Raw genomic sequence first — 10,275 nt, 5'->3', positions numbered from 1 at the left:
CTACCCTGAAAAGATCTTGAACATAAAATAACTACCCAGAGATAGAAACTAATGGGTCTTTCAACCTATGAAAACCAAACGAACGCTAACTATTGCTCTGCAGAGAGATAGTAACAAGACAGAAGACCCATTTTCTCAATGTACCAGATCTGGTGCAGCCATTAGTACCATTTTTTAATGTCTGCATATAAAATGGCTCTTTCCTTTCTAATGGAAAAAAATCATTTTGTAGTAGAAAAAGGTGCAGGAAGACCGTTTGTATCCTTAGACCGCCCCTTAAGTGTGTGTGTGGGGGGGATTATGTCAGGAACCATGCACAACCTTCTCCTGCCTGCTGCTAGCAGTATTCGCATGGACTGCTGGGAATTTCATTGTGCCACCAGCAAAGGGCCCTGTGGACTGTGAGCAGCCCTGATTATCTGCAATTCATCACATGCATCCTGTTATCACATGGACTATTAAAGGACTGCCGCTTCCTCCTGAAAAGACACATTTATATGAATGTGGCTGCATGGGAGGGTGAGGCATCATAAGGGGTTTATATTCTACTTTAAAAATGTCAATTTAGATGAGGGATTAGTATCTGTGGTAGGCAGGGGGTTTCTCTGAGGAGCTGGTTAGGCATGTCAGGGGTTAATTTTGTTCTGTCAGATACTGCTGCTGTTATTTCTCTCTTTCAGGTGCTGAGGAGTGAGAGAAAGGGGGACGGAGAGCAGAAGAGGTTGCTGGCCAGAGATTGACCTTCTCACCTGTGATTGGCAGCTGACAGAAAGTGCGGGAGGTCAGCTGGCCAATAGAGGTTGGACGTCTGCCAAGATAAATACAGCTCCCGGTCACCAGCCTGTCACTCGTCTGTGTGGAGCTGCTGGAACTGTTTCTGAGCTGCTGCTGCTGTTTTTCAGTGAAGCTTTCTCCGCAGATTGTGTCCTCTTTGAAGAATGGATTCCTTAGTTCAGGACATCGTGGGCCTTGCTGCCACGGAGGGTGGCCCAGAGCTGATCGCCGAATGTCTGGCCAGGGCAGCTGGGTCGCGCAAGGCGACTGGGAAGCAGGCTCCTAAAGGGAAGAGCAAGAAGATGGATCAGAGTTCCGGGGCTAGGCGCTCTCAGTCTGAGCCCCCTGCATCCTTACCGGCCAGTTTGGTGTGCGCTGCACCCTCTACCCTGCCCCAGCTTCCCAGTGGACGAACTGGATCCTCCTCCCAGCGCTACCCCGCTATGGATCGGGCGCTGCTGGCGGCCGCTGAAGATTCCGGATTGGAGGCTCCATTGCCGGCGAAGAGGACCCGCACCCAGAAGAGGCCTTACTCCCCGCCCGTCGATCCCCCGCCCACTCGGAGGTCCGAAATGAGGGCGGAAGTCTCATCTCTTTCACCGGATGTGACGTATGCGCTCCACAGCGCCAACCCGGAAGTGGAAGCCAGGAGAGCCCCAGCGATTGGCCAGGACGACCGGAGGAGCAGCGGCGAGGATTACAGCCCAGCGGGCCCTTCCCATCCATCCGGGAGGGCTGAAGTTGATGTCGGACGGCTGCCGGGAGCTGTTGGTGCCGAGTCAGGCGACCAGGGAGCCGGAGCCGGGGGTCCAGGGAATATTTCAGCCCCATTTGGTGAGAGCAGGGAAGGGGGGAGTTTATTGCTGCAAAAAATGTCAATGCTTTTTGATTGCATGCAGGGCCTGTTGGTTAGGCTGCCTGCAGCAAATGTATCCACTGTTCCTGATGCTCTTCCTGCTCCCTCTCTCCCTGTCACTCCTGTTGTTTCTACTCCTGTTGTGGTTAATGATTCTTCTTCAGCTGTTGTTTCTACATCATCTCTTCCTGTCATTCCTAATGCTGTTCCTTCAATGGTCAGGGGTGTTGATTTGTCTCCCCCTGCAGTGGTATGGTCTACACAACCTCTTAATGACAGGTGTACTTCAGCTTTTGCAGCTACGGTGGTCTCACCGGTATCAGCGGTGCCCCCTCCAATGCTTAGGCAAGGAGTAGTCGAGAGCTCTTATAAGGAAGCGATGCCATGTGAGGTCTCACCGCTTGGCTATCATCTTGCGCCAGCGGTGAAGGACAAGATATGGCGTGGCGATTATGTGGATTTACTCTCGTTGTTGCCCGCTCACAAAGAGTATCTGGCGAAAGACAAAAAAGACAAAGATGCTGAGGAGGAGAGGCGCAGGCCTGTCCCTAGGACGCTTAACAATTGGTTGCAGGCATACTGCATATTCGCAAGCGTCATGGGGGAAAAGCATCCGGAGCTTTGCTCCGGTCTTTTCCGCCATCAAGATATCGTTTTGGAGGCCCATCATAAATATGGCGGTTTTTCATGGTTTTTGTACGACGATGCATTCCGTCAAAAAATGTCGATTTATCCGTCGTTGAAATGGGGCTGCAAAGACGTGGAGCTCTGGCTCTCATTAATGCTTCCACAAAAGGTCCAGGCCAGACCTGCTGCAGTTTCCTCCACAGCATCTACCCCCTTTAAAAAAGGGGTATGTTTCTCTTTTAACGAATCAAGTTGCAGGTTTCTTGCCAATTGCAAATATAGGCACGAGTGCTCCTTTTGCACAGGAACGCACCCGGCAAGCAAGTGTTATAAGAAGGCTGGTTCCCTGGTTCAGTCAGGCACACGAGAAATCTTTCACAAGAGCTCTGACGCCGGTGAAGTTGGAAAACATGCTTCCCTGGCTCGTGCTTCTGCCAAACCCGGAGATTCGGGTCTTGTTAATTAAAGGATTTTCTGAAGGTTTTACCATCCCTCCTTATGCTGGTAAAGGGTGCGCTTGGGTGCGCAACTTAAAATCAGTTGACCTTTACCCCAAAGTGGTTGAGCAAAAGATTCTAAAGGAAGTGCAAGCCGGGAGAGTGGAGGGTCCTTTTCGGGACCCTCCTTTTACCGATTTTCGTTTGTCCCCCCTGGGGGTGGTCCCCAAAAAGGAGCCGGGGGAATTACGGCTTATCCACCACCTATCATTCCCAAAGGGTGATTCCTTAAATGATGATATTGATTCTGAGTTATGTACAGTCAAGTATTTAACTTTTGATCAAGCTTTGGGAATGATCCGTGCATGTGGCCCAGGAGCTTTGATGGCGAAGGCTGATATCAAGTCTGCCTTTCGCCTCCTGCCAATAAACCCGTCCGGTTTTAACTCTCTGGGTTTTCAGTTTCAAGGTTTTTACTACTTTGATAAGGCTCTGCCCATGGGCTGCGCTTTATCTTGTTATTACTTTGAAATGTTCTCCTCCTTTTTGGAATGGTCGGCTCGGTCCATTTGTGACTCCGGGTTAATTGGTCATTATTTAGATGACTTTTTGTTTGTAGGTCCATCATATTCAAATGATTGCAGCACTTCCTTGGAATCTTTCGTTCGGCTGATGTCGCATTTCGGGGTCCCGCTAGCTGTTGAAAAAACGGTTTATCCGTGCACATCACTGACTTTTTTAGGTATTCAAATCGATTCTGTGTCAATGGAGTTCCGTTTGCCTGCTGATAAAATTGATAGATTAAAAATGACTGTGACCCGTCTTTTGCGGAAACAAAAAGCTACTGTCAAAGAGATCCAATCTCTATTAGGTCTCCTGGCATTTGCGGGAAGGATCATGCCAATGGGGAGAATCTTTTGTAGACGAATTGCCATGTTAATATCCGGGCTCAAATCCCCTTTTTTGCATGTGCGACTTACGCGTGACGTTCGTGAAGACCTTTTAGTCTGGCAGTGTTTTTTGCAAATTTACAACGGTCGATCTCTTTGGCAGTCTGAATTTATTTCGTCGGATGATCTTTGTTTGTTTACAGGCTCAGCGGGCTCTATTGGCTTTGGTGCATACTTTAAGGGTCAGTGGTGTGCCGGCGTGTGGCCGGAATCCTGGAGAGCTAACGGGCTGACTAAGAACATAGTTCTCCTTGAAATGTTCCCAGTTTTGGTAGCAGTGGTTCTCTGGGGTAAACTTTTCAGGGATAGGCGCATCACTTTACTGTCGGACAACAAAGGGGTCATCTTTGCCGTTAACTGTCTGTCATCCAAATCGGCACCGGTGGTCTCTTTGTTGCGGCATTTAGTACTTCAATGTCTCTGTTTTAATATCTGGATAAAGGCTGTGCATATCCCTGGTAAGCAAAATGTTCTGGCTGATGCCTTGTCTCGACAGAGGTTCGATCTGTTCAGATTGGCGGCGCCGGAGGCAGAGGCATCGGGCCAGAAATGTCCGGACCACCTGTGGGACATTATAGCACTATGATTTCCAATCTGGTTCGCCGGTCTGTGTCCGAAAAAACATGGGCCGACTATTCGGCTGCATGGGACAGATGGGTGACCTTCGCTAACAGCGTGGGGGTCTCGCCGTCAGACGGTACTGAAGAGCTAGTGTTGATATTCCTTTGTGACTTAGTGCAAGAAGGGCTGGCTGCAGCCTCGGTACAAAAAATCTTGTCTGGGGTATCCTTCTTTCAGAAACTACATGGGGTACCTTCATGCAAAGGGTCTTTTTTGGTGGACAGGTTTTTAAGGGGTTTACGTAGATCAGCTCCCAGCTGCGATTTACGTAGGCCTATTAGTTTTTTAATGTTAGAAGATTTGTTAGCTGTTTTATCCTCAGTCTGCGTTTCTCCTTATGAGGACTGTCTTTTTAAAGCGGCTTTTTCGCTCGCCTTTTTTGGTGCGTTAAGAGTGTCGGAGCTGGTTTCCAAATCCAAATCGGTTCATACGGGTTTATGGAATCAGGATGTTTTGAGCGACGAGGCGGAGGTTCGTTTGTTAATACGTCGATCAAAAACTGATCAGAGGGGTAGGGGCACGTGGCTGTACCTCTCTGGGCTCCCAGGCTCTAATGCCTGCCCACTGCGGGCTGTGACTGATTTAAAAAAATAAGAGCTGGGTCACAGTCTTTCCTATGCCACACTGACGGTCTGGCACTCACTGAATTTCAATTCAGGGCTGTTTTAAAGCTCTGCTTAGGTAAAATGGGTTTGTCTGCTCTCAAAATTACCCCACATTCGTTCCGGATCGGCGCGGCGACGGAGGCGGCTCGTTTAGCCCTCTCCCAAGATGTTATTAAACGCATTGGGAGATGGGAGTCGGGTCGTTTCAAGCTTTATGTGCGTCCTGACTTACATGTCTATTAACTTCTTCATTCTGAATTTTAGGTGACAAGAGGATTGTCTGGCTCATTGGACATTCTTTCATTTATTGGGCAAAGAAAAGAGCGTCCATCAGACCTTATTCACTGAATTTGGGTCTGAATGAAGAAGAATTTTTAATTCTATGGTTTAGTCAGCAGGGTATGAGGTGGAGGAACCTGATGGGCAGCATTTTACAATGGCTAAAAGTGTGGCCTGCCCCCGATGTGGTAGTTCTTCACTTGGGGGGTAATGACCTTGGAAAATCCAACACCAGGTCATTGCTTTGGAGAATGAAAGAAAACATGTTGAGGTTACGGGGTCTACTTCCAAACACAATTTTCGCGTTCTCAGAAATCATACCACGTTTAGTTTGGCTATCTCACCAAGAACTATTCTTTTTGGAGCGAATTAGGAGGGTGAATTTCGCTATTTCGAAATTTATGCCAGCAATTAATGGAGTCTCCTTCCGTCACTTGGAATTGGAAGGGGGCTTGCGGTCTCTGTACCGCAACGACCTGGTCCATCTATCCGAAATTGGATTAGATATATTTAATATGGGTTTACAGGATGTTATTGAGCTTGCCGCAGGTGGGGGTGGGGCCGTGCTACGCCCGGCGATTGGGTAAAGTCGCCCACTAAGGTGGGTGGGCTCGGTGCTCTGGTTGTTATTTGGACTTTGATATTTTTGGACTTTTTATTCAAGTTCGAGTTTGATGAGATATTTATGTGATTAATAAAGTTTTGTTAAAGAAAAGAAGTTCTATACAAACTAAGTTTCACCAATAAAAGTGCCTGCGGCCATTAAAATGCCTGTTGGTATTAAGTGTCCAATTATTATGTTATTGTTATGTTGAACTAATGTTTCCTCTCCTTGTGTATGCGTCTGCCCTCCCATGAAAAGACACATTTATATGAATGTGGCTGCATGGGAGGGTGAGGCATCATAAGGGGTTTATATTCTACTTTAAAAATGTCAATTTAGATGAGGGATTAGTATCTGTGGTAGGCAGGGGGTTTCTCTGAGGAGCTGGTTAGGCATGTCAGGGGTTAATTTTGTTCTGTCAGATACTGCTGCTGTTATTTCTCTCTTTCAGGTGCTGAGGAGTGAGAGAAAGGGGGACGGAGAGCAGAAGAGGTTGCTGGCCAGAGATTGACCTTCTCACCTGTGATTGGCAGCTGACAGAAAGTGCGGGAGGTCAGCTGGCCAATAGAGGTTGGACGTCTGCCAAGATAAATACAGCTCCCGGTCACCAGCCTGTCACTCGTCTGTGTGGAGCTGCTGGAACTGTTTCCCCCCCCACCCCCCCTTTTTTGTCGCGGGCGCTTCTATTATTGGTGTCACGGTAAAGACGGCGGGTCATGTCGGTCTTTTGTTAATTTTGGTTTATCGAGGTTTGTTTTGTTCTGCTTTGGTGGTTTTTTCCTTGAGCGCTTTGGATATTGACTTGGGTAAAGTCGCCCACTAAGGTGGGTGGGCTCGGTGCTCTGGTTGTTATTTGGACTTTGATATTTTTGGACTTTTTATTCAAGTTCGAGTTTGATGAGATATTTATGTGATTAATAAAGTTTTGTTAAAGAAAAGAAGTTCTATACAAACTAAGTTTCACCAATAAAAGTGCCTGCGGCCATTAAAATGCCTGTTGGTATTACGTGTCCAATTATTATGTTATTGTTATGTTGAACTAATGTTTCCTCTCCTTGTGTATGCGTCTGCCCTCCCATGCTAATTGCCAGAACTTTGTGCTTCTAGGCCTGAGCTTCTGGACATCCTGGTTCCTGATTCCTTGCCCTGAAATCTGTATTTGCCTTCCTGTTGCTGAACTCTGTCTATTCTGTCTAGCCCTGATTCCTGCCTGCTACTTTGTACTGCTCCCTTTTGTACTGCAATTGGTTGTATATATTGATTCGGTGTATATTTTAGTTAGTTAGATAGATAGGGGCCTTGGAGTATTGCACATTGATTATCTCTGTATGGTGATTGCTCTGTTATGGTGTATCTGCATGTGGTTGCATCATATTTGCATTGTATATATTTGTCACTGTTTTCCTGGGTTGTCTGGATATAGCGTGTTGTGCATGTGTTTTGCATCTATATTTACCACTGTTTTCCTGGGTTGTCTGTATATAGCGTGCTGTGCATGTGTCTTGCATCATATTTGCATTGTCAGCAATATCTGGTCATAATAAACCTTATTTGCACCATATTCCTTAGTCTAGTGTCTGTATTGCTGCAAACTGTGGTCAAACCCTGTTTCTCCATTCAGGTCTGTGACATCATGCAACAGGACACAAGTCTTAATAACAGCTTGAGGGCTATTAGAACTGCAGGGAAACCCTTGCTCCCTTTGCGTCTAAAGAAGAGGAGCCCTTCACTCTATCACCCCGTACTTGGGCTTTGCAAGCTTGGCCTTTCGTACGGAATGTAGAGCCACTCCTCAACCCGTTCGCTCCGGGTGACCAGGTCCTGCTGTCTGTCCTCCGTAAAGCGGTACACCTTCTTCCCATCTTTACAGTCGTGCTTAAGCAATCAGACGGGACAGCAGAAAAGGGTATTTTGCCTAACAGGAGGGGTTAAGTTGACTTAGAAATTTAAATAACTTCATGTGTCCATTTTGACACAGTGAAAGGAGGTGAGACAAAAAATATGTAACTTAAATGTGTAGCGCAGGGGTGCCCACACTTTTTCGGCTTGCGAGCTACTTTAAAATTTGCCGAGTCCAGGAGATCTACCAACATTTAGGTAGCTAGGTATACTTGTCTTCAGTATAAGTAGTTAGGTATAGGTGCCTGACGTATAGATAGCTAGGTGTATCGGCCTTCAGTATAGGAAGCCAGGTATAGTGTAGTTAGGTGTAGGTACCTTCAGTATAGATAGCCAGGTATAGTGTAGTTAGGTATAGGTGCCTTCAGTATAAATAGCCAGGTATAGTGTAGTAAGGTGTAGGTGCCTTCAGTATAGTTAGCCAGGTGTAGTGTAGTTAGGTGTAGGGGCCTTCATTATATTTAGCCAGGTATAGTGTAGTTCGGTGTAGGGGCCTTCAGTATAGTTAGCCAGGTATAGTGTAGTTAGGTGTAGAGGCCTTCAGTATAGTTAGCCAGGTATAGTGTAGTTAGGTGTAGATGCCTTTAGTTTAGTTAGCCAGGTATAGTGTAGTTAGGTGTAGGGGCCTTCAGTATAGTTAGCCAGGTATAGTGTTGTTAGGTGTAGGTGCCTTCAGTATAGTTAGCCAGGTATAGTGTAGTTAGGCGTAGGGGCCTTCAGTATAGTTAGCCAGGTATAGTGTAGTTAGGCGTAGGGGCCTTCAGTATAGTTAGCCAGGTATAGTGTTAATAGGCGTAGGTGCCTTCAGTATAGTTAGCCAGGTATAGTGTAGTTAGGTGTAGGGGTCTTCAGTATAGGTAGCCAGGTATAGTGTAGATAGGTGTAGGTGCCTTCAGTATAGATAGCCAGGTATAGTGTAGTTAGGTATAGGTGCCTTCAGTATAAATAGCCAGGTATAGTGTAGTAAGGTGTAGGTGCCTTCAGTATAGTTTGCCAGGTATAGTGTAGTTAGGTGTAGGGGCCTTCATTATATTTAGCCAGGTATAGCGTGATTCGGTGTAGGAGCCATCAGTATAGTTAGCCAGGTATAGTGTAGTTAGGTGTAGGGGCCTTCAGTATAGTTAGCCAGGTATAGTGTAGCTAGGTGTATGTGCCTTTAGTTTAGTTAGCCAGGTATAGTGTAGTTAGGTGTAGGGGCCTTCAGTATAGTTAGCCAGGTATAGTGTTGTTAGGTGTAGGTGCCTTCAGTATAGTTAGCCAGGTATAGTGTAGTTAGGCGTAGGGGCCTTCAGTATAGTTAGCCAGGTATAGTGTTGTTAGGCGTAGGTGCCTTCAGTATAGTTAGCCAGGTATAGTGTAGTTAGGTGTAGGGGTCTTCAGTATAGGTAGCCAGGTATAGTGTAGATAGGTGTAGGTGCCTTCAGTATAGCTAGCCAAGTATAGTGTAGTTAGGTGTAGGTGCCTTCAGTATAGTTAGCCAGGTATAGTGTAGTTAGGTGTAGGGGCCTTCTGTATAGTTAGCCAGGTATAGTGTAGCTAGGTGTATGTGCCTTTAGTTTAGTTAGCCAGGTATAGTAGAGTTAGGTGTAGGGGCCTTCAGTATAGTTAGCCAGGTATAGTGTTGTTAGGTGTAGGTGCCTTCAGTATAGTTAGCCAGGTATAGTGTAGTTAGGCGTAGGGGCCTTCAGTATAGTTAGCCAGGTATAGTGTTGTTAGGCGTAGGTGCCTTCAGTATAGTTAGCCAGGTATAGTGTAGTTAGGTGTAGGGGTCTTCAGTACAGGTAGCCAGGTATAGTGTAGATAGGTGTAGGTGCCTTCAGTATAGTTAGCCAAGTATAGTGTAGTTAGGTGTAGGTGCCTTCAGTATAGTTAGCCAGGTATAGTGTAGTTAGGTGTAGGGGCCTTCTGTATAGTTAGCCAGGTGACACAGTGAAAGGAGGTGAGATAAAAAAAATATGTAACTTAAATGTGTAGCGCAGGGGTGCCCACACTTTTTCGGCTTGCGAGCTACGTTAAAATTTGCAGAGTCCATGAGATCTACCAACATTTAGGTAGCTAGGTATACGTGTCTTCAGTATAAGTAGTTAGGTATAGGTGCATGAAGAATAGATAGCTTTGTGTATCGGCCTTCAGTATAGGAAGCCAGGTATAGTGTAGTTAGGTATAGGTGCCTTCAGTATAAATAGCCAGGCATAGTGTAGTAAGGTGTAGGTGCCTTCAGTATAGTTAGCCAGGTATAGTGTTGTTAGGTGTAGGTGCCTTCAGTATAGTTAGCCAGGTATAGTGTAGTTAGGCGTAGGGGCCTTCAGTATAGTTAGCCAGGTAGAGTGTTGTTAGGCGTAGGTGCCTTCAGTATAGTTAGTGAGGTATAATGTAGTTAGGTGTAGGTGCCTTCAGTATAGTTAGCCAGGTATAGTGTTGTTAGGTGTAGGTGCCTTCAGTATAGTTAGCCAGGTATAGTGTAGTTAGACGTAGGTGCCTTCAGTATAGTTAGCCAGGTATAGTGTTGTTAGGTGTAGGTGCCTTCAGTATAGTTAGCCAGGTATAGTGTAGTTAGGCGTAGGGGCCTTCAGTATAGTTAGCCAGGTAGAGTGTTGTTAGGCGTAGGTGCCTTCAGTATAGT

The 10,275-nt window shown here is 46.3% G+C and overlaps 1 protein-coding gene across 1 annotated transcript; it reads left to right on the top strand.

Annotated features, from left to right (window-relative positions):
• The first annotated feature begins 485 nt into the window (after window positions 1-485).
• On the top strand, window positions 486-6,742 carry LOC137503974 (uncharacterized). The gene is made up of 2 exons (XM_068231812.1): window positions 486-1,608; window positions 5,135-6,742. Exons 1-2 carry the CDS (start codon window positions 939-941, stop codon window positions 5,734-5,736), a joined length of 1,272 nt encoding a protein of 423 aa, XP_068087913.1. The 5' UTR covers window positions 486-938; the 3' UTR covers window positions 5,737-6,742.
• The last annotated feature ends 3,533 nt before the right edge of the window (window positions 6,743-10,275 follow it).

This window comes from Hyperolius riggenbachi, chromosome 4, assembly GCF_040937935.1.
Source record: "Hyperolius riggenbachi isolate aHypRig1 chromosome 4, aHypRig1.pri, whole genome shotgun sequence".
Classification (NCBI taxonomy): Eukaryota; Metazoa; Chordata; class Amphibia; order Anura; family Hyperoliidae; genus Hyperolius; species Hyperolius riggenbachi.
The sequence above is the reverse complement of the archived record's forward strand: the minus strand, read 5'-3'. Positions and strand labels throughout refer to the sequence as shown.

Bases quoted from the DNA above. Each gene is read 5' to 3' on its own strand.
- LOC137503974 (XM_068231812.1), top strand. From the start codon at position 939: ATGGATTCCTTAGTTCAGGACATCGTGGGCCTTGCTGCCACGGAGGGT. The intron at 1,609-5,134 runs GTGAGAGCAGGG...TCTGAATTTTAG, and splicing joins GAATATTTCAGCCCCATTTG to GTGACAAGAGGATTGTCTGG.